This window comes from Equus quagga, chromosome 6 (genome assembly GCF_021613505.1).
Source record: "Equus quagga isolate Etosha38 chromosome 6, UCLA_HA_Equagga_1.0, whole genome shotgun sequence".
Lineage (NCBI taxonomy): Eukaryota > Metazoa > Chordata > Mammalia > Perissodactyla > Equidae > Equus > Equus quagga.
This window is the reverse complement of record NC_060272.1, coordinates 5,771,976-5,797,155: the sequence shown is the minus strand read 5'-3', so window position 1 is coordinate 5,797,155 and position 25,180 is coordinate 5,771,976. Positions and strand designations below refer to the sequence as shown.

The window sequence follows — 25,180 nt, the reverse complement described above, 5'->3', positions numbered from 1 at the left end:
TGGTAGCATAATACCGAGTCATTTCCACAAAGTCTTTAGCTGTGTCTTAGCACAATACTTGTAATGTGGATTCAGACTTCCATCCTCTCCTGCTTCCGATGAATCGGACGCCTGGAAGCCCTCCTCACTTACAAAGCCCGTGGTTTTACCTCTGCAGGGAGAATTTCCCTGGGCCTAACTACACCAAGAACTCACCAGGAGCTTTGGGAGCTGGCCTAGCTTTTGGCTCCCACCATGACATGCGCCCGCCTGCATTCCCCCTTCCCTCGCACGTGCCCTGTGTCTCGTGCTCCCACCCTGCACCTCCCTTGTATTATCCCAATCCATGTCTTCCAGCAGAACTCCTTTTTTCTACCTCCAACTCTGGCCTGACATGCAGATCTGTCATGTGAAACACTCAGACCACTTCTTAACTACCTGCCATCGGCTCCTATGCAATCTCTAATATATCATGAAAAAAAATCCACTTCTTCCGTATTTACAACCCTTCTAATTTAGCCTCCGTATATGAACTGAAAACTGGCTGTTTCCTGAAAATACTCTATTATGAGGTTTTACATTTTCTCACTCTCTTTGTCTCAGTGGAGGAGAGAGTTCAGCTAAATCATTGCTCCCCAACCTACGTCTTATGTCTACATCATTTGTGGACCAATTTCCTTCCACTTTTCTTTTTACTTTTATTCCTTCCATCATTTATTCTATAAGCTATGGACTTCCATGACTTGTTAGCAGCTTGCTGAATATCTTCAGGGTTTTATGTTTTCATTGTCCATCATACCTTATTTTCATCCTTGAAGACCTTATTATCTGTCTCTCTGACTCATCTTATACCAGGACTTACCAATTCCTCACCTTCTGTCTCCAATCTGAGTCAACTCTCCCACGTCCCTACCACTTGTCAAGTTCAATAATGTATTTTCATGTTCTTCAGGAGTGTATGTGTGTGTATGTTATATATTTTAACATTAATATAGTTTAATATATATGTATAATGGCAACTATACAATGCAATACAAGAGAAATAAAGAATCATTCATAGGATGCTTTAGGAATACAAATGAAAGTCATCAAAGCCCTACTGGAAGTGGAGACATGGGCATCAAAAATCTAATATAGAGGTGGGGTTTGATTTCAATCGTAAAAGGTAAATAAGAGTTGGCCAAAGACAAGCAACAGTTGTAGAGTGTTCAGCTGCATTATATCATCCTGCGTCGCCAACTACTCCCAGGCCAAGGCGAACAATCCATTCTCCAGACAGTTTTAAGAAGGAACTTTGTAAATTTTAAATACAATTTCATAAATTGCCTTTATAAAATTTAGGTCAGATCCTCTTTAAATCTCCCAGTGTGTCCACATTGTTCATGGGGAAATATCGACATGTTTCCCGGAATGCTCTTCACAACGTGGCCACCAGTTATGTGTGCAGCCTTCTCCCTCATCACTCTTCCCACAGCTGTGCCCCAAGCTGGTTTGTCATTGTCTGCTCTTGCCTTTCGCCTCCTAGATTCTCTGCCCCATGTTCATCTTCTCCCACCATCCCTAGATACCCTGGAAAATTCCTGCTCATCCTGCAAATTTAAATGGCTTAGATAACATGCTTCTCATTGAGTTCTACCTGATCCCACCTTGGCTACCTCCTCCTCTCTGATGGTCCTTGGGCATAACTCTGTCGTCGCACTGAGCAAGTATTCTTGCTGGGTTTTCTCACTGTTGATCTTCCCCAGTAAACTATGAGCTACTTAAAGAGAGGGAAATCCTTTGAAACCCCCAAATCTATCACAATTCTCAAGATAAACCCACTTTGGGTTTTGAATGGCTGTTAGAAATGTCACTGGAAGAGGTCATCCCACCAAACTCCCTTCATGCCCAAGGTCTCCGTTTAATTAAGGGAGTGGGTCTAGAATCCAGCTCTCCTATTTCTATCCATCGGTCTTTTCTCCTTGTCATGCTCCTTCTATACATTAGTTCCCCCAATGATCATTATTGATTCCACCCACTGTGTAGTTCTTGCTGGCTATCACTCTTTTGGAGTTTCATTTGGGAACCCAGATTTGCATGAATTTTGCCTTTGGGATTTAGTTTCCCACAATGAGTTCCATACCACAGTCAGTGATGAACAGAAAGATGACATGCTCTCTCCTTCCCGATGCCTGTCTCACAGATTTGTTCTGCAGTGCTCACAGACAGTACCAACTGTTCTTCCTGTTGACTGCCAAAATAAGTCAGCAGTTGGGAAGGGGAAAAAAAAGACTATGAATTATGGAAAATAACTAGGGACAGAGAATGGCAATACAATGAGAAAAAAGGTAACAACTCTCTATAGCCACCCACCCAGGGACTGTCTCAAATTTCAAACAACTAAAAGAAAACTAGATGAAGAAGAGCATCTAGTCAGTCAGTGGTCTCTGAAACAGGACAGGAGTTGAGAGCTTTTCCCATTGGTCTGACTAACCATCCCACCTGCTATAATGCAAGACTCGGGTCCCACTCTCTTACAAAACTATGTGTTTCTTTAATACAACAGATCGTGGCTAAGGGGAGAGTTAGATAGAAAGATGGGAAGTGACAAATATGTTTGGAATAAACTCACTTTCCATGTGAAAAGGTTCATAAACCACCTCTGGCCAAGCACTCTGAAGACAAGACAAGTCTGACCTATAAACCTTTCCAGTACCTAATGGGGTGTATATACGCGCAAGCGTCGGGTGTCATTGTGATGTATGACATAGGCTGTGGGGTGTTATCACGTTTTAATGTCCCCAGCTCATGCTTGGGGGCGCACGTGTTAGTTTTCCTCTCATTTTAATGGTGTTTGTCTCAAGTGCTAAGAATATGATTATGAACGTATCACAAGGTTTGCCTAAGCAGTATTTTTTCTTTTCTAACAGAATATCACCTCAGAGCTTCCCCAGCGCTTCATGTTAGTATCTACCAGGCTCTTCTGTAATTATTTATGTCTGCTTCTCCTAAGAGACTGTGAGCACTTATATTGTGAAGGGCATTCCTCATACCTACCACAGTTCTGTGTCCACTTAGAAAATAAGCACGACACACAAGAAAATTATTTTAAAAATGCATGGATATGGCTTATTATTATGTGTTCTTAAGCATTTTCTTTGACAGCTCTCTCCATCAGTAGCAGCACGTGTGGACTAGATGCCTACCACTAGAGCTTTTCATAGAAACTGATTTGGTAACCTGCTGAAGTTTCTTTTTAAGAATTCTAGAGACTAGTGTTCATTGTACAGCACTGTTTTTGCAAGCCTCTGGAAGATTATTTCTCACGGATGACTTTGTGTAGACATTTTTCTTTTGTGCTGCAGTTCCATAATTGCAGTTGTATAAACATTCAATTTATAATAATATACGGTGCAGTGGAAAAAAAATTGAAACAATTTTGTGGGTCAGCTTTATGGTTATCGTTGGTCTTCTTGTTTGTTTTCCTTTTCATAGACTCAACCTCCCTGCTTTGACTTGAGGAAATAAAAGGATGGCCAAGGAAAGATGGGGGTCCAGCTCTGGAATACAGAGGTCTTTGATGGTGTGGTTTTATCGTCCCATAAAGAGTCAAGGCCCATGTTTCTCTTCTGCACTGCACAGTGCAACCTCCATAGCGGTAGCGTGTAGGCACTTGCAAACTTTTGTGACCATACTTATTAGAACAAAACCTTTTGGATATTGATTACATGTAACAGTGTTTAAAAAAATACGAAGATATACTGGAATTAATTTTGTTAGCTTTAGTCCTTCTAATTCTCTTCTGGAAGTATCCCTTGCCTGATGATTTTCTCATCATCATTTTGGCATCTTCATGCTGTTAAATGTTTCCCTGCTGTTTGCCTTTTAGATGGGCGTCCGAAAAGTGTTTCTAAAATACTGGCATGCCGGCCAGCTCAATGATTTGTGCCTGCAGCTGCAGAGAAAAATTATCACCTGCCAAAAAGGTAACCGTTACACACCAACATTTCTGAGTTGTGAATACACAATCATTTAGCACACCCCCACGTTTAGTGTCAGAGCGCTCTGCATTATCGTGGCCTGCTCCACCCATCCCATGACATCGCATCCGGGTAACCAGCTCCAGGAGCTTAGGAAGCTCTGTGGCTCAGCTTGCTCTTGACCTGTCTCTATATCAGCATGTGCAGACACTGCTCCCGCTTTATTGGGTTGTCATTCTATCTGAAATTTACATCAAACTTGCACCTAAATCACAATTTGGAAGAGGGGATATTCCTATCTTACAATTTATGCATCCCCCACCTTGCAAATATTCTTGCTTGTTGATCCTGTCAAAGAGCACAGGACAAGCAGAGAGCACCTTTGAATCCTCAGTGGGAGGGATGCGTAGGTGCCGCTGTGGGGCCAGATTCCCGGGCCAGTTCAGTCAGGGCCCCTGGTATGCTAGAATTTGGAGGACTGGAACAGCCAATTAGCCAAACTACATTTTGTGTAATTCTACATATGCCTTGGAAAAATCCTTGCCTTTATTTTTCCTTTGTGAAGTGATGATAATATTTGGAGGATTATCCTTGACAGCAGATAGCATCTATTTCTTTTTGACTCAGGGAGAGATTCCACTTAGAATTTTTTTTCCTATAAAAACCCAAATGACTATCAAAAATGGATACATTTCAAAAATCATAACTATGTCCCACATAAAACATATATATTTAATAGATTTTTAATTTGCTTAATAATTTAACTGTATTATACATATCGTAGATAAAATGTTTAAAGAAAGGTAAAAGAAGGAGAAATTAATCTATATGCTAGCTTTTGATGGGACCTACTATAATGAGCTTTGCTCTCTGGTATAGTTGAAACTGTTAAAAAACAAGTGCACCTTGAGATATAGGATGCAAAAATTGGCTTTAGCCTCTGTCCATTTGAGCCCCCGTGGGACTAGTCCAGGCACGCCCCTCATGAAATCTCCAGGGGTCCCATCATTTCCTGATGATAAAAAGTCCTGCTACATGCTAATCCCTCAGTTAGTCTCATTCAGAATCCAGCAAGTCCAGTCCAAGAAATACTCAAAATTCAGAACTTCATTCCAAATTAAAATGTCCCTTTTGGCCATCTCAGGGCCCACAGGTGGGGAGCAGCGTGGTCCTCACCCCTACCTACTCAGCTGCCCCCAGACCTCCCAGGGCTGAGGAGGGAGGGAGCAAGGAGACGTGAGGGTGCAGGGCAGCTCTTGTGTCTGACCTGCACCAGTGAGACCTGGCATTGGGTCCCTCCAGCTGGTAGACGGATGACAAATGGCTCTTGGCTTATGCAGGAGCATTTCAGTACTCACCTGGGCTCCTACCTGAGAACTGGCAAGACCTTTCCTTGGACGGTCACTTATAATTCCCTGTCAGACCCTGGGCACCCCAAGGACACTCCCTGCTAGGCCTCAGTGCTCTCTAAGAAGAAGTCTCTTTAAATGACTCCAAGCAGGCATCTCTTTCTTGAAAACCACGTCTGGTGCCTGAGAAACACACTCTGAGACCCTGACAGGTACAGCTTCTCCCAGCAGAACCACCCTGCCTTTGGCACCTGGCAGCCCCCGCTGGTGCAGCATCGGCCTTCTCCAGCCTCACCGTCCACTGTGTCCTCCAAACTCCAGAGTCACACGTGTCAAGTTCTCTGTGTAGTCTCCCAAAGCCACTTCACCAGCCTGGAGGTCAGAGGTGGTGGGGGAGCCTCAAATGACAGAGGCAGCCCAGCGCCACCTCTCAGCAACTCTTGCTTCTCTCTGGCTTACAATGGTCTGACTTGTAACTTCATCCTCCAGCAGTGTAGGGAGAGGCTGGGCTCACAGGTCTGTTTAGGACCACTGCCTTTGCAGTTCCTATTTGTATGGTCAGCCCCACAAACGGCCTTGTCATCTGAGCACCTGCAGCGTCAACATCGCCTGAGAGCTGGTTAGAAATGCCGAGTCTCCCGCCAGCCCCAGACCTTCTGGATCACAATCCGCATTTGCAGCCTCAGCTGAAACTCGGACGGGAGGGTCTCATTCCCAAGACCAGTGCTTAGCACCTGAGTGATGGAGCCAACCGAGAGTCCCATTTCACATCACGTTACACGGACACAGAACAGGGTATCGAGTTCTCACAGAAATTCTCCTTAACTATAACCAGAAGAAATGCACCCCATCTTCCATCGGGGTGCTCATTAGAAATTTCTCTTCTATTTATTCACAAAGATTAAGTTGCTGTGCCCTACTGACCTGAAACAGAAGAAATGAGCAGAACTCTGGCTCTCTCTTCACCTCTAAAGATAAAAATTGAGACTGGTCTAAAAAAAATGGCATCGAGATAAAAACCATAATTTCATATTGCATAGATGAAATAATGGACATAAAAGCATTTTTTAAATTACAGGCCCTCAAATGCACCGCATTAATTATTGATTTTATTTTTATGTCTCTTGGAACAATTTCTCCAATACTTTCTGCTAGTATGAAATTGACTCAAAATTTGTATAATCTGAAGTCATTTCCAGTTTTTTAAGAGTTCTCAATATTTGGAGGACAAAAGCTGTAATTTTTGGTCTTAAATGTAATCATTTTAATTTCAAGTTATTCCTAACACAGTTTCCCTCTGACTCTATATGTTTATTTTGTCCTGGATGAAAACCTGTCTGTTAAAACCCGAATGCGGTAGGTTTGATAAAAGCGGTCTTTTGTGATCGTCAGAAAGACAAGTATCAATGTTTATTTGAAGCAAATTTATTTCTATTAGTTGTCTCTTATTAAGGATACCAATTTTTAGCAATTAGTGTGACATTTTTAAAGAATTTTAAAAGGCTGCCAGTATGAGGTGTGAGAAAGTAGAGTCCCCCTGAGGTGGGACCATAGATTCCTGGGTGCCTGTGAACCCAGTGGGTAGTGCTGCTGTAGGAAGCAGTCACGAGAGTCTGGCATAGTCACATAATCTTCCCTTTATTCCAAGAGATGAAACATCTTGAATATACCCTCACCTTCACCCTTCCAAAAGTCAATGTCTCAGTTTTTTTTAATGAAACAAGAAGAGCAAGCAAACAGATCAATTTGGACTCTTCTGCTTCTTTCTCTCCATGTGCCAGTCACATGGTTAACACGTCTGCCTTTTATTCCACGTTTTATGCTCCTGGAAGTGTGGTTGTGCCTTTTACTGTTTAATTTTTCCCCTGAGGATTAGTTCAGCATGACTCTGTTATAGTTAACGTAGTACAACTGCATTCAGAGTAACCAAACAGTTAGTATTGCTCTCTGAAAAAAAAAAACAAAAAACTTAAGCATTTTAGATATCTGCATATTATTTGCCTCTGAAGCCATAATTGTGGAGAATTGTGTCCAGCTTTCTACCTTCTCATCAAGGAAAGGCATCAAAGTAAATATCACAGCTAACTCACATTTATTCTTCTGTAACCGCGAACTATTTTAAGGCACTTAATGTTTTATAGGATGCCACTCTCCCTTACAGACAAGAATAAAGTGTCTTTGCTACACACTTTGGTTTTCCCTGAAATTAAGGATCTTGTTATAATGTGAAGAACTCCTTCTAATCTTAGAAACTTAGAAGTGGAAGGGATGGCATCTTAGAGTGAAAAGGCCCATGTGGGAATTCCTCCGCCTGCACCTGTGCACAGTATCTATGGAAAGGGGCCATTTTGCCCTCTGGACATGCTCAGGGCCTGGGAGCTGACTTCTTTTCTCAAGGGATGACCTCATTCATTTAGTACCCTGTGCTCATTGTTAGAAAGTTCTTCCTAAAAGAAATAAAAAGGATCCAAGTTGGAAAGGAAGAAAGAAAACTGTCATTATTTGCAGATGACGTGATTTTATATAGAGAAAACCCTAAAGAACCCACCAAAAAACTATTAGAAATAATAAATGAATACAGTAAAGTCACAGGATACAAAATCAACATGCAAAAATCAGTTGTATTTCTGTATGCTAACAACAAAATAGCAGAAAGAGAAATTAAGAAAATGATCCCGTTTACAATCGCAACAAAAAGAATAAAACACCTAGGAATAAATTTAACCAAAAAGTGAAAGACTTGTACACTAAAAACTATAAAACACTATTGAAAGAAGTTGAAGAAGACACAAAGAAATGGAAAGATATTCTGTGCTCTTGGGCTGGAAGAATTAACATAGTTAAAATGTCCATACTTCATAAAGCAATCTACAGATTCAATGCAATCCCTGTCAAAGTTCCAATAACATTTTTCAGAGAAATAGAACAAAGAATCTTAAAATTTATATGGAACAACAGAAGACTCCAAATAGCCAGAGGAATCCTGAGAAAAAAAGAACAAAGCTGGAGGTATCACACTCCCTGATTTCAAAATATCCTACAAAGCTTTAGTCATCAAAACAGCATGGTACTGGCGCAAAAACAAACACACCGTTCAATGGAACAGAATTGAATTAATAACCAGAAATAAACCCAAACACCTATGGACAGCAAATTTTCAACAAGGGAGCCAACAACATACAATGGAGAAACAAAAGTCTGTTCAATAAATGGTGTTAGGAAAACTGGAAAGCCACATGCAAAAGAATGAAGGTAGATTGTTATCCTATATCGTACTAAAGACTTGATTGTAAGACCTGAAACCATGAAACTTCTAGAAGAAAACATAGGCAGTACACTCTTCAACATCGGTCTTAGCAGCATCTTTTCAAATAGCGTGTCTCACCAGGCATGGGAAACAAAAGAAAAAATAAACATGCGACTACATCACACTAAAAAGCTTCTGCACGGCAAAGGAAATCATCAACAAACTGAAAATACAACCTAACAATTGGGAGAAGATATTTGCAAACCATGTATCTAATAAGGGGTTAACATCCAAAATATATAGAGAATTCATACATCTCAACAACAACAACAAAACTATCCAATTAAAAAATGGGCAAAAGATCGGAACACTTTTCCAAAGAAGATATACAGATGGCCAACAGTCACATGATAAGATGTTCAACATCACTAATTATTATGGAAATGCAAATCAAAACTACAATGAGATATCACCTCACACCCATCAGAATGGCTATAATTAACAAGACAAGAAATAACAAGTGTTGGAGAGGATGTGAAGAAAACAGAACCCTCGTACACTGCTGGTGGGAATGTAAACCGGTGCAGCCACTACGGAAAACAGTATCGAGATGCCTCAAAAAATTAAGAATAGAACTACCATATGATCCAGCTATTCCTCTTCTGGGTATCTATTCCAAAGAATATGAAAACACAAATGTGTAAAGATACATGCACCCCTATGTTCATTGCAGCATTATTCACAATGCCGAGACTTGGAAGCAACCTAAGTGCTCATTGCTGGGTGAATGGATAAAGAAGATGTGATATATGTACACAATGGAATACTATTCAGCTATAAAAAAAGATGGAACCTCGCCGTTTGCGACAACATGGATAGATTTTGAGAGTATTATGCTAGGCAAAATGAGTCAGACAGAGAAAGTCAAATACTGTATGATTTCACTCATAAGTAGAAGATAAAAACAAGAGCAACAACAACAAACAGGCACATAGATACAGAGATTAGATTGATGGTTACCAGAGGGGAAGGGGGGAGGGAGGAGGGTGAAAGGGGTAATGGGGCACATGTGTACAGTGAATGATGGCAATTAGTCTTTGGGTGGTGAACGTGATGTAGTCTCACAGAAATTGAAATATAATGATGTGTGCCTGAAATCTATATAATGTTATAAACCAATGTTACCACAACAAAAATAAATAAAGTTCTTCCTCACATTGATCACAAATATGCCTCCCTATGATTTCCCTTTGGGTAGTCTGCTCTCTGGAGAGCTAAGATCGCATCTATATGGTCAGAGGCTATGGGAATGAGTCTGGCCTCATAAGCACAGAGATTTGAATCCTGACTCTACTGTTCATTGCTTGTGTTTACCTGGAGGAATTTTCTTAGCCTCATTAAACTGCTCTTTTTTGGGGTAGAAAATGGAGATAATGGTATATTAATTATCACTGAATTTTGGCATTAAATGATAGAATAAAGTGCCTAACATATGGAAGTGCCTTAAATGGTGGTCGTCTATCTATCTATCTATCTATCTATCTATCTATCTATATATATTTTTTTTTTTTGGGTGAGGAAGATTTGCCCTGAGCTAACATCTGTGCCCATCTTCCTCTATTTTGTATGTGGGACACCTACCACAGCATGGCTTGATGAGTGGTGTGTAGGTCTGGACCTGCAAACCCTGGGCCACTGAAGCAGAGCATGTGAACTTAATCACTATTCCACCAGACCAACCCTGGTGGTCATTATTTTTATTTTCAAGTCTCATACTTGTTACTGACATATTAGCAATTTCAAAGTGTATTCACTCACTCATTTCCCCAATTCTTACACATTTTTCTAGCCCTGCTTCCCAGGAGAGCAGGAAGGATGTTCTCTACTTCTATGCAATCTCTTTTCAGAGTCTTAAATGCAGTGTTAATTTTTCTAAGAGTTGAGTCACAGTCTTATTAACAATATGTGCATGACGTTTTCAAAGAATAACTCTAGGAGCCTCAGATGTTTCTGTTACAATCCAACAGAATGAGAGTTGATCTGTGTGTCCCAAAATGGTCCAGTTGAAGCCACACCCCAGAATTTTCTGGGGTGCTAACCTAGTTCTTTCCCATTGATTTTATTCCAGTCTATCAATATCCAGGCTGTATTACCAAAAGAAGTGTGGAAGCTTCATTACAAATCTTACCTGCACAATCTCCTTCAGGCTAAAGATTTTTGACTCTAGTGTTATTATTACCGAATTTAGATAACATTTTTTTTAACACAAAACTAGAATGTTTTAGTAAATTCTTATCCTGGGTTAATGTGTCTTATCTTATAGCTGCTCAGACATATATGTGTTGTGACTTTTGTTTGGATGTGCCTGGGTTTCTCTCTTTTGCTCCTTTCACTGACCTATGATCATGTGCTTTTATGGAAGTTATAAGAGGATTTCTAGCACGCCAGCACTTGCTTCAGAAAAGGAGCATCAGACAGCAAGAGGTCACGTCCATCAACAGCTTTCTGCAGATTACAGAGGACATGGGGCTGAAGACCTATGATGCCCTGGTCATTCAAAATGCTTCGGACATTGCCCGCGAAAATGACCGGCTCAGGAACGAAATGAATGCTATTTACCACAAAGAGAAGTTGGAGGCCAGAAACAAGCCAGAGGAAGGAACCAAAAGGTAAAGACAGATAGTATGCAGTTTTAATTACCTCTGTAATTGATCTAATGGAGTCAAGAAAATTCTGATAGCCTTTACTGTAACGTTCAATCAAATATGACAGTAGTTACAGGAAAAGGCATGTATGCATGCGTGGTTTGTTACTTGAAACTTCCTAGCAATCTAAAAGGATGCTTTTCCTGTGCTTTCTTTTCATGAAATAGGTGCCACCTGTGTTAGTTTAGTTATATGAAATAATTATTGCTTCATCTACAATGATTGCATGACTTGCCATTTTGAGCACAAAGTTTTAAGGCATCTAATATTTCCGTCTTAGCAAAAATATATAACTAGCTTCTTGACATATTTATACAAGTGTCATGTATATAAGGCTAACTCAAAGAAACTTCTGGAAATTTGAAAAAAAAATGGACAAGCCACTCTGAAAACATAAAAGTAGTGAAATCAATAAATGGCTTTATATATTATATTTCCCTTAGTAAACGGTCACATTTTCTTTGACAATAAGGAAAGCTTTGGGAAAAGCTTTTTATTTTAAAGTTCACTTTGGATGCTGAGTTTGAAACAGAAACATGCGGACAATCTGGTTCTTCTCTGTTTTATCACTCTTTCCTCTCCCTGAATGACGAGAACACCTCGGATTCACCACCTTCCCCAGGAGGGCAAGAATGGCTCCTTTCAATCCTAATTTGCGGTCTGGAAGATGTTTGTTTTTCCGTAGGACCTTGGTAATATCTAGTTGTTTCTTACTGAAAATGACTCCCTTCGCCTGGACTGCCTATGTCAAATGATTTTTTATTAAAGTGGAAATGGTGATGTGTCTCTCGCTAATTAGCTTCAAATATCTCAGTGATTAAACACTGAAAAAATTCCCTTTGTACGGAAAACTGTAATTAAACATTACAGGGAAAACAAATTACCCACTGAGTGCCATGCTTTCATCTTCAGCTAGTTCATTTTCTACACGGGTGTCTGGCTCTGCCTTGCGGTAGATCCCAGCCCTGTTGGTGCTCTGCCACACAAAGATATAATTATAAAAACAAATGCTCGGAGACTCCTTGTGAAATGAATGCATTGGCATCTTGCTAGTACATGATTACATTGACATGAGAAGCCAGAAGGAATTTTTTAAACCAGATAACTAATAATTTTATATGACTTCCAGAATAGTATTTATTATTTTCTCTGCTGGAGCTTAAACAGCCACCCCAATTTCTCAATTTGATTATATATTCATTTGCCTGATATAAAATTAAGTGAAGTATTTGTCTGTTTATTTATTGAATACCAGCAGTTCACTTGGCATTGGGTAACCAGATGGAGTAACAGAAGAAAAATAATAATTCTGCACATAATTAAATAATTGCTGATGGAATTTAAATGGCAAAGGAAAAAGAATGAGCCAAAATGTAAACCTTTGATAGTTTTAACTAGAGTATATACTCTTTTGCAAGGGGAAATGGTGATGAACTCCCAGCATTTGATGCATCAGTAACCCTCTATTAAGATGGATTTCCCAGAAATTATCATGCAGATTGAAATTCTGGTTTCTTGATTTGCTTAATAATCAGAGTGTGAAAAATTCATTCAGTGAATACCTGAGAGAAAATGTGGCACTCCTTAAGAAGTATGGCGTTTCTGTGAGATTTTTAAAAAATCATAATGATGACTCTCCAATGTGCTCATTTATAAAGCAGGAGCTGGAAGGATGGGCGGCTCTCTGGGTGTGCCAGGCACCAGAGAGCTGTGCACACATCCTCCAGCCACTGCGGGAAGGCTGTTTACCAAAAAGCTGTGATTATGCCTGCTTGAGCAGGTTCATTGTTAATCACTTGAATAATGCATCTGGGCCTCTCTGGTGGGGTGCTGTTTGTGTTTTGTTCCCCCCAAGAGCTGAAGACAAAGGTGGAACCAGGCATTTCCACTGCAGCTCCGTTCCAGTCCCCATGGCGGTGGACAGCCTGGTCCAGTCCCTGGCTGGCCCATCCACCCGGTCTCCTTCTCTGCACTCGGTGTTCAGCCTGGATGACATCGGTGGCCTCCCGTCACCACGGAAACAGCCTCCACCCAAGCCAAAGAGGGACCCCACCACGCGGCTGAGCGCCTCCTATGAGGCTGTGAGTGCCTGCCTGTGGGCTGCAGCCAGGGAATCCGCAAATGAAGGTTAGCTGCAGAGAAGGAGGAAGCCACCTTGTTGGGTTATTGATGCTCTGACTTCCGGTCTTTGAGGGCCCCATGGCAGTATTATTGTCCTAATATATTTTTAATAGAAATAAATCCAATTGTTGGCTTTCCAGCAGCTCTTTAATCATTAAACATAAATAACATTTATTTAAATCTCTAAGCCTCTTAGGGAAAAGCTACTTACGTATTATTTCCTTAACTCCCATCCCAACTTAAACATTCAATGAAGATCCTCAAACCTGAACAATTCAGAAAGTCAGTCGCTAGTCCATGTAAATTTTCACTAATTAAAAAGCTAAAAAAATTCTTCAGGCTTCCCTCTTATCACAATCTAATTAAAAATTAAAGCTGCTTTATCATGCAGTAAGTGAAACAATTCATGCAGAGGAGAATCAGGGCGCCACAGAATTCAGTTAATGAAACTTTTGGGACTAGATAACAAAAGTGTCTGCATTGGTGGTCTACAAATATTTCTGCCAAAAAGGGTAAATCACAGCTTATTCTCAATCAGAGCTCTCGTAGATTAGTTCATGTGACCATTATTGCTTAATTATTAATTTTTAGAATTATGAAAAACAGAAAGTTTTTTCCAAACAAACAAAACTATCTTTCCTCGTGGGTCTCCCATTCTAGTGGGGGAAGACAGATGTTAATTAACACAATAAACAAGTGAATACGGGGAGTATTTTAGAAGGTCGTTGCTGCAGAGAAAAATAAATATGGTAGAAGATGGTAGTGTAGGGTGGGGGGTTGAAATTCTAAAGGAAGTGGCTACATAGGTTTTACTAGAAAATATCATCTGAACATAGGATGGAACACAATTCCTTTGGTAAATAAATGAACCAAAAATATAAATGCACAGCAAAGCCATAAGTTCACCTTTGAGAAAAGATGGCCGACACCATGGAAACGTGCAAAGACCATGGACCAGAAGCCTGGAGCAATGAGTAGACCCTAGCTTGCTTCAAAAATGCTTTTTATCAGTAGCTTTAAGAAAGAATAGATCTTTAGGAGAATTTTACTAAAAAGCAATGTTGCTGTTGTAATGTATGAGTCATATTACAATAATACTTAGATGGAGCTGTAGGAGAAATTCATAACTTGGGGGAGAAGAGTCCCAGCGTGTGCTTTCAGTGTCATGGTAATAAGGACAACCATGAAAGGTGAAAAATGACGTTAGGGAAATCGTCTAAAATGGAGTCTTCAGGTGGAAACAGATGTGAACATAGATGTAAAAGTAGAACAGGGCTCCAAAGAGATACGGCATCCTCCCAGTGTACCACACCAACTCGAAGAGAGCGACACTCTCAACAGATCATAAATACACTCCCGGAGAAAGGAGAATAAATCACATTTCAACCGTTATTACCTTTGGAACTCTGTACTGGATTTATGGTATGGATCTCAAAAAGGTATGATTAAAATAAAAAGAAGGATTATTTTGGCATACTGGAAGAGGAAGAATAGTATCTAAAAGGATAATACTAATGAGATGTGGAGAATGTGAAATAAAGACTCAAGATAGCATCAGAAATTGGAAAAAACAATACAAAACAAGATTGAAAATTGCAGTGCCTGTAAGATGGAGCGCCATCCAAATTTGAACAAGCTCTATAAATTTGGATAATTAGGCCTCAGAACAGACTATAAAGTCTGAAAACACTTTCCATTGGTATGCACGTTAAAAGATTTACTGGGGACCAGCCCAGTGGCGCAGAGGTTAAGTTCGTGTTCTCCACTTCAGTGGCCTGGGGTTCACCGGTTTGGATCCCAGGCATGTACCTACGCACCACTTATCAAGCCATGCTGTGGCAGGCGTCCCACATATAAAGTAGAGGAAGATGGGCATGGATGTTAGCTCAGGGCCAGTCTTCCTCCGCAAAAAGAGGAGGACTGGCAGCAGATATTAGCTCAGGGCTAATCGTCCTCAAAAAAAAAAAAAAAATAAGATTCACTGCCCTGGAGTTGAGACTTTGGGGTAATCAAGTGCCAACTAGTGACACATTGTGAAAGGAGACAAATATTGAGGATAAAATCGTGCTCTATAACACGGGCAGCAAAAAAGCGTCAATTAAAAACAAGTTACTCAAGAACCATAGGAGATAAAAATACATGTAAAAGAAACTAACAGAAACAAAGAATAATGAAGAGGTAGCAAGAGACTACAGAGGTAAAACTCTTAGATTCCTTTCTTCCTGGGGGGGATCACAAGGCTCACTGTTCAAAACACATAACTACAAGATTTTTATGGAAAATTTGGGTTCTTAGAACCTAATGTCAGCTCACATGTGACCCTGCGGTGCTTATGGGTGTCTCTCCCACTGAGTCCCACCCCAGGGAACTCACATTTTGAAGGCTTGTAAAAGGCAGAGTTGATATCTCAGTTCCTTTTTTACTATCTATATTATGTGTTCTTTCTTACAATAGATGATTCCTAAGACCCAGTGACTTTACACCCAGCCCCACATCTCTGGGCTGGAGGTGAACTCCTGTGCTCAGGAATGTGCTCTACATTGCATCTTTAAGATTAAGAAAGTTAACCTGCTTAGTTGGACAGAGCAGCTGGGCTGGTTGGTCTTGTAGCATTAGGAGTCAGGGGCCAGTGGAGAGACTTATTCTCTCAGGCTGTCAGTGCTGGAGATTCCTAACCCATCAAGGCAAAGGTGGCTACACCCATATGTGACAAACCAGCCGTCAGCAGTGGCACTGGTCCCATTTATGACTTTGTGACAGGAGCTGAAGGTGGCCCAGTAGAACAATAGTGGAATCGATCGTAGCACAGATATTTCTCTCAACACTACACCGTTCTAGTACATTCTCAACCTGTGTTGTCCAGTACAGTAGCCACTAGCCACATGTGCCTATTTAAATTTAAAATAATTAAAATTTAAATTTAAAATTCAGTTCCTCAGTCATTTGTCATATTGCATGTGCTCAAAAGCCACAGCCAAGGAATGTCCTGTCACCACAGAAAGTTCTATCAGACAGCAGTGATTCTAAATGCTTCGTGTTTTTGCCACAGGGGCAATACTCAGCTTTTTGCACCTGATATTATATGTCACAAAATTATCCTCCCTCTGCAAAAGATAGGAAGAAAACTGGATCACTATTTAAAATTTCATAAGAACAAGGACCAGAGCTGAGCTCAGCTTATTATCTGAGCCATTCCCTGTGACCTATTAAAAAATTGACTTCAGAGTCTTTTCTTTTACAAATAGAGCTACCAATCAGTTCAGGAGGTGATAGAGGGACAAGAGATCTGACTGGAGAATGGAGACCAAAGATCTTAGAGAAACCAACAATCCGGCCACGTTACAGGTGGTATCTTCATGCCCAGTCCTGTTCTGATTAACACATGCCCTTCTTATAGGTTCTCATCCAATAAACATGCTCATAGTAAAGAGGAAGGATGGAAGGCTCATTTTTTTTCACTACTTTTGTGCCTGAAAAGCTTGAAACACTTTTATGGGTCAGTAAATTTTAATACTTGTTTGCAAACTATGAACAAAGTAGAGCCAACTATTTGGAAGTACTATTTTTTAAAAGTCTGGCAAAGAGTGACCAGAAAAGGAAGAACAGGGCCCTGGCTTCACTTTCTCTTTACTGAGGAGCTCCCAGCTCCAGTGCCCTTCTGGAGAGCTGATGCTCTACTCAAGGTGCAGGCCTTTCTCCCCAACACGGTGGTAAGTGAACCGTGAAATGGCGGAAGACAGGTGTCTCCTGGGCAGCTCTAGGCTCCATCATTTCATCCTTCTGTGATGGGACTTCCACACTCATCCTCCCTCAGGCTCCAGCAGCCCACTCCCTAGAAAGAATACCTTAAGGAATCCACAATTTTTTAAAAAAACTACTGTACAACTCTATTCTCAACAAAACACAGTTTATACCTACAGATACAAGAATGGTTACCTCTGTGCCTAATTCGGAAATAACATTGTTTCTTTTCTTTTTCTTTTATGTCTTGTTTACATCTTTATTCTAGAACAGCCCTTGGCACATAGTAGGCACTCAGTAAATATTTATTGAAAAATAAATACATGTTATGGAAATATATTTCTTTGTGCTGCTTTCATTAAAGCAGAAATAGCTTCTTATCAATAAGTCAAAAATGAGCACAATTTGGCAGGATTCAAAGGGTACATCTGAGATGATTGGTCAGACTTGGTTTGTCAGCATATTTTTAGCAGAAGCCCTTGTAATAATTTTTTCTATTACCTGATATTTCTCAGAAATTAGGGCTCCAGTGAATGCTGTCCTGAGAATGTATTTCTGACATAACAGGAGAACCTGATGGCGTGTTTCTCAACTTACGACACATTTGTCCATTCAACACATATTAATTAAGTATATTCCCTGAGCCTGGCTCCTTGCTGAAGGCTTTGGAGACCAGTGGAGGAGATCAATGTGCAAACAGACTTTGAGAGAAGCAGAGTGATAGCAAAGAGAATAGGAGGGTGTGGAAGACAGAGGAGGAGGGCTAACCCCTGCTGGGACCCGGCAAAGAGTCAGGAAGGACGTGTAAGCCGCATTACACACGTAGGGTGCAGTGCAACGGGTAAAGATTAGGTGAGAGCAAAGGTAATGGACTCCTCCCACCAAAAAAAATATTAAAACTAGGTTGAAACGTATCACAGCTCAGTAGAAGCCTTATTTGTCCACTTTGTAGCTGGTTGTAAATCGATACTACATACACTCGTGTACGGGCCTCCAGCTAGCCGGCATTTATTTAGGCATCCTTTATGTCCAAGGCCCTGTGCCAAGAAATGGACACACACATATTTGTATTTTCTTGATGAAAGAGCTTTTCATTTCTTATTTCTCACTATTTAAATAGGTATGTACCTTGTTTTCAATGAGAATGGGGCCAAATAACTTATATCCTGGTGGAAATTGTGGCTTAAAAGTCACTTGACGTTCCTTAGCAAAAAACTTAAAGGGAAAGTATTTTGTACAAGAAAACTTTTATCTCCTAACAGAACCTAAAAATGACGCTAGATCATTGCATGGTAGCTCAGATAAGAGTCAAGTTTATGAAATGGTGACGGCTTGACAATGTGGCATTAACCCTTAAGTTACTGTTATGACACCGGGACCTGCCCTACAGGTGTCTTGTGACCATGAAATGTCTCCCTGAACCTAATTCAAATTCACATTTTCAAGTAGTCGAAAATGTTTTACCCATAAATCTTAGGACTAAAAAAAATTAAGAAAATTCTTCTTTTTTTGTCCATATCCAACAGGACTATTCTTTCTTTACTTTTAATTTCTTCGTTTTATTGAAGCATAATTGCATACAATATTCTATTAGTTTCCTGTGTACATCATAGTGATTTGGTATCTATCTACATTATGAAATTATCACCACAATAAGACTAGTTACCGTCTGTCACCATACAAAATTATTCTTACACTATTATTGACTATATTCCCTACGCTGTACATTCCTGTGATTTATCAATTTTATAACTGGAAGTCTGTACCTCTTAAACCCCTTCAAGTATTCCTCCTGCCCCTGAACCACTCCTCCCTTGGGTAAACACCAGTTTCGTTTGTTTCTTGTATCTATGAGCCTGTTTCTGTTTTATTTTGTTTGTTCACTTGTTTTGGTTTTTTGATTCCACATATAAGTGAAATCATATGGTATTTGTTTTTGACTTATTTTACTTAGCAAAATAACTTGTAGGTTCATCCATGTTGTCACATATGCCATGATTTCATTCTTTTTTAAGGCTGAATAATACTCCTTTGTATGTATATGTATATATATATATATATATACATATATATATATGTATATATATATACACACACCACGTCTTTATCCATTCATCTATTGATAGGCACTTAGGTTGCTTCCATATCTTGGCTATTCTAAATAATGCTGCAATGAACATGAGAGTGTACATATCTCTTTGAACCAGCGTTTTTGTGTTTTTCGGATAAATACTCAGAAGTGGAGTTGCTGGATCATATGGTAATTCTGTTTTTAATTTTTTGAGGAATCTCCATACTCTTTTCCATAGTGGCTGGACAATTTACATTCCCATCAACAGTGTACAAGCGTTCCCTTTTCTCCACATCCCGCCAACACTTGTTACTTTTTGTCTTTTGGATAATAGCCATTCTAGCAGGTGTAATGTGGTATCTCTTTACGGTTTTGATTTTCATTTTCCTAATGATTAGTGATGTCGAGTATATTTTCAAGTGCCTGTTGGCCATCTCTATGTCTTCTTTGGGAAAATGTCTATTCAAGTCCTCTGCCCATTTTTTTTAATTGAGGTCATAATAGTTTATAACATTATGAAATTTCAGTTGTACATTATTACTTGTCAGTCACCATATATGTGTGCCCCTTTACCCCTTATGCCCACCCTCAACCCCCTTCCCAGCTGGTAACCACTAATCTGTTCTCTTTGTCCATGTATTTGCTTATCTTCCACATGAGTGAAATTATGTGGTGTCTGCCTTTCTCAGTCTTCAAGTCCTCTGCCCATTTTTTAATCAGGTTGTTTGTCTCTTTGATATTGTTACGTAAGTTCTTTATATATTTTGGATACTAACCCCTTATCAAATGTATGATTTGCAAATATCTTCTCCCATTCTGTAGGTTGCCTTTTCATTTTTTTTGATGGTTTCCCTTGCTGTTTATTTTTGCTTTTGTTTCCCTTGCCTAAGGAGACTGATCCAAAAAATAAGACCGATGTCAAAGACCTGACTGCCTATGTTTTCTTCTAGGAGTTTTATGGTTTCAGGTCTTACATTCAAGTCTTTAATCCATTTGAATTTATTTTTGTATACGGTGTAAGATAGTGGTCCAGCTTCACTCTTTTGCATGTGGCTGTCTAGTTTTCTCAACACTGTATATGGAAGAGACTGTCTTTTTTCCATTGTATATTCTTGCCTCCTATGTCATAAGTTAATTGAGCATATATGCATGGGTTTATTTCTGGGCTCTCTATTCTGTTCTATTGATCTGTGAGCCTGCTTTTCATGCCAGTACCATACTGTTGTGATTACTATAGCTTTGTAGTGTAGTTTGAAAGCAGGGAGCATGGTACCTCCAGTTTTATTCTCCTTTCTCAAGATTGCTTTGGCTATTCAGGGTCTTTTGTAGTTCCATACAAATTTTAGGATTCTTTGCTCTAGTTCTGTGAAAAATGCCATTGGCATTTTGATAGGATTACATTGAATCTGTAGATTGCTTTGGGTAGAATGGGCATTTTAACAGTATTAATTCTTCCAATCCATGATCATGGTTTATCTTATACATTTATTTGTGTCATCTTCAATTACTTTCATCAGTGTCTTATAGTTTTCAGAGTATGGGTCTTTGACCTCCTTGGTTAAATTTATTCCTAGGTATTTTATTATTTTTTGATGCAATTGTAAATGGGATTGTTTTCTTAGTTTCTCTTTCTGAGAGCTCATTATTACTGTATAGAAATGCAGCTGATTTCTGGATATCAATTTTGTATCCTGCAACTTTACTGGGTTCATTTATTAGTTATGATAGTTTTTTGGTGGAGTCTTTAGAGTTTTCTATATATAGTATCATGTCATCTGCAAATAGTGGCAGGTTTACTTCTTTCTTTCCAATTGGGATGCTTTTTCTTTCTTTTTCTTGCCTAATTGCTGTAGCTAGGACTTCCAATACTACGCTGAATATAAGTGGTGAGAGCTGGCATCCTCGTCTTATTCCTGATCTTAAAGGAAAAGTTTTCAGCTTTTCACCATTGAGTATGATGTTAGCTGTGGGTTTGTCATATAGGGCCTTTATTATGTTGAGATACGTTTCTTCCACACTCACTTTATTTGAGAATTTTTATCATGAATGGATGCTGAATTTTGTCAAATGCTTTTTCTGCATCTATCAAGATGATCATGTGATTTTAATCCTTTGTTTGTTAATGTGGTGTATCACAGTGATTAATTTGCAGATATTAAACCCTCCTTGCATCCTTAGAATAAATCCCATTTGATCATGGTGTATGATCCTTTTCATGTATTGTCGAATTCAGTTTGCTAATATTTTGTTGAGGATTTTTGCATTTATGTTCATCAGGGACATTGGATGTAGTTCCTTTTATTGTGGTGTCTTTCTCTGGTTTTAGTATAGTGTAATGCTGGCCTCGCAAAATGAGTTTGGAAAGGTTCCTTCCTCTTTAATTTTTTGGAATAATTTAAGAAGAATAGGTATTAACTCTTCTTTAATGATTGGTAGAATTCACCTGTGAACTCATCTGGTCCCAGACCTTTGTTTTTTGGGAGTTTTTAAATTACTGGTTCAATTTCATTACTTGTAATCAATTTATTCAGATTTTCTATTTCTTCATGCTTCAGTCTTGAAAGGTTGTGTGTTTCTAGAAGCTTATCCATTTCTTCGAGGTTTTCCAATTTGTTAGCATATAAGCATTTTTAGTAGGATCTTATGATCCTTTGTACTCCTGTGGTGTTGGTTGTAACTTCTCTTTTATTTCTGATTTTATTTATTTGGACCCTCTCTCTTTTTTTCTTGATGAATCTGGCTAAAGGTTTATTGATTTATTGATTTTGTTTATCTATTCAAAGAACAAGCTTTTAGTTTCATTTGATCTTTTCTGTTGTTTTTTGAGAAGAAAATTCTTAATTTAAATTCATTTTTAATAGCCCTTCAATCTATATTTGCAAATGAACTCTTAGCAGGTGCTTGTGTGGACACACACACACACACACACAAAGAAATAGCCATAAAATAAAATTAGACTATAATTCTCCAACTGTGGTTTTTTAATTTTAGTTTACGAAGAATGAAGCTTTCTAGTCTCCACTCCCAGAAATTATAATTTAGCAGTTGTGCAGTATGACTGGAAACAGCACTATTTACATTGTCAGTAAAGCACTCCAGGTGATCTGATATTGCTGAACCCCAGACCATACTCTAAGAAACCCTGTTCTATCACTCATAATTAATTCCTAGTTGTACAGTAATAACAAGATGATTATGATGATAGTAGCTGACACTTATCAAGTGTTTATTATGTGCTGGGCATTAAGCTAAGTATCTTCACTCTGTAGAACTACCTGATAACGTGGGACTATCATGACTCCTCTTTAGAGAGGACACTGAGTTAGGGAGCAGTGGTGTAACCTGTCCCATGTCACATACCCAAGCTTTGGATCCAGGCAGTTGACTCTAGAGGTCAGTCTCTCAACTGCTTCCTAGTCAGCCATGCTACTTTTATTTATAGTAGTTTAATACAAAAAAAAAAAAAAAACCTTTTTACCGCATCTAAAGCAAATCTTTAGGGTCTATCATAACAGTTATATATTGTTGCTTAACAACTCATCTAAAACTTAGTGATTTAAATAAAGTGCAATCATTTTATTATTATCGCTCAGGTTCTGGGTATCAACTGGGCCCATCTGGATGGTTCTCATTTAAGGTCTTTCATGAAGTGGCAGGTGGTAGCTGGAATCATCTGAAAGCTGGTCACTCACACGTCTGGTGCCTCAGATGTCTGAGGACTGAGACTGCTTGGGCATCTTTATCACAAGGTGGTCTCTTCACATGGTTTGTGCAGCATGGCAACTTCAGGGTAGCTGGACTTCTTACGTGGACAATCAATGTGTCAAAGGCACAAGCTCCAGGATAAAGAACGCCAGATGGACGCTATATTACCTTTTATGAGCGAACCTTGGAAGTCATGCAGCATCACCTCCACCACATTCTACCCATCAGGCAGTCCCAAAGGCACATCCAAGTTTAGGACGAAGAAATAGACTCCATCTCTTGATGGCACCGGAAACATTATTGTGGCCAATTTTTGAAAAATGCAATCTGTCTCAGTCCACAGTCTGGGAAAAACAATTCACTTCCTTCCCACTAACAAGGTACACTCACCTCTCCCCCAGACTCCCGAAAGCTTCATCCATCATCACATCAGGCTCAAGCCCAAGGTCTAGATGTCATCATCTACGTCAGGTCCAGGTATCCTGGCTGCTCAGGAGAGCTCCTCCAGTATGCCCCTTTCTATCTGAAGACAAGTTACCTATTTGCCACACAGTAAACATACCCTAGAGGGACAGGTGCAGGATGCTCCTGTTTGAAAAGGGAGAAGTCAGGTTTCATACAGCAGGCAGTGGTACAAAGCAGTTCTAAACAACACCTGGGCATATGTTGCATGCACCTTGATTAAGATTTGCTTCTGGTGCCTAGAAATGATTTCCTGTGGCTCTTAGATCCATGTTCTGGAACCTTGGCTCACCTTTGAATTTTAATGCCTAATCTGCAAGAGGTGGCATGTTTGGGGCCGGTAGTTCTTTCAGCCTGCTTCCTGCTTATAAAATTTTGAGGCACCAAAGCTTCTTTGTTTTGCACTGACTCTGCCCCTTTCAGTGCAAGCTGATTCAATTCCCTTAAAAGCTTTGTGAGTTTCTTGTGAATCAATTCATAACCCACTCCATTAGTCAAAAGCCACATCCATAAATCTCTGAGATTTCTTCTCTACTCTACTCTGGGCTTTCTGCAAGTGGAGAAATACTCTTGATGTTCTTAGGAGTCTTGTAGTTTTCCTGCCTTGAAAAGGTCCATGAAGTACCACCTTAAATCTTTCCAAGGTCTTAAAAAAGGGTTTCATAACGATGATCTTGGATTCATCATTAGATAATGTTTTCCTGAAAATGCCCCAGATTTCATCTTTCCTTGGAAGTCATTTCTTAACTTCAGGATTATTTGCCATCTGGACAGTCTGGCAGTGAGAAACCATTTCATTTTCAAACCCAGAAAGTCCTGGCTCCTTTACAATTAATAGTTCTTTCTTTAGCTTATCTCTTTACTGTCACGTTTTACTATAGGCAGCTAGAAGAATCCAAGAAGCAGCTATTGCACTCTGCCTGAAAAATCTCCTTGGCTAGATCATCCATTTCCTTAAGTGTGTTTTCTATTTAGCACATTACTGCAGGTGACAGAGTCACTAAACTTTCCAAAATGGCACAAAAAGAATCATGTTTCCTCCAGCTTCCAATGTCTTCCTCACTTTCCTTTAAACCTCATCAGGAGCTTTCTTGAACATGACCACACTTCTGCTAACAGTCTCTTCAAGACTCCTCCAATTTCCCAAAGTCACTGCCACAACTTCAAAGTTTTTCACAGGAGCCCTCTGCTTCCAGGTACCAATATCTGTATTATTGCTCTCTGTTGTCTATTGCCATATAACAAACCTCTTGAAAATTTAGTGGCTTCAAATGACAACAAAGATTTTATCATTATCTCTCTCTTATGTTCTGGTCGTTGGCTAAGCTTGGCTACACGGTTCTCACGCAGGCTCTCACACAGCTGTAGTCATACACTGGCTGGGGCTGGAATCGTCTGACGATTCAGTCCACTACATGTCTGGTATCTGAGTTGGGAAAACCTGGACAGCTGAAGGCTGGAGCTGATGGGATCCCCCAGCATCTCTCTTACCTCTGTGGGGCCTCTCCACTTGTTCTTCATAATATGGCTGCTTCAGGGTAAAGAGAACTCTCACATAGAGACAGGGCCCCAAGATGAGTCCCAAGACAGTGAGAGCCAGGCAGAAGCTGTGCTGCCTACAATCAGCCTCAGAAGGCAGGTGGCATCCCCTTTGCCATATTTTGTTCATCGGGAGCGGTCTCAGAGACCATCCCAGTTTCAAGGTTCTGGAAGAGCATGTGGGACTGAAAATGTTGTTGAAGCCAGTTTCAGAAAATACAATCTGCCACAAATCCTTTAAATTATTCAAATCTTTGAACAACTCTATAATACTAATGTTAAAAATTTGTTTGGTTCATTAA

General features: G+C 39.7%; 1 protein-coding gene across 1 annotated transcript in view; it reads left to right on the top strand.

The window, feature by feature from the left end:
* Positions 1–25,180, top strand: part of MYO16 (myosin XVI) — a 450,985-nt gene that overhangs the window by 357,618 nt on the left and 68,187 nt on the right. The window contains exons 28-30 of the mRNA XM_046664745.1: positions 3,848–3,944; positions 10,957–11,203; positions 13,095–13,366. Of these exons, the coding sequence (XP_046520701.1) occupies positions 3,848–3,944; positions 10,957–11,203; positions 13,095–13,366 (616 nt within the window). The remainder of the gene's footprint in view (positions 1–3,847; positions 3,945–10,956; positions 11,204–13,094; positions 13,367–25,180) is intronic.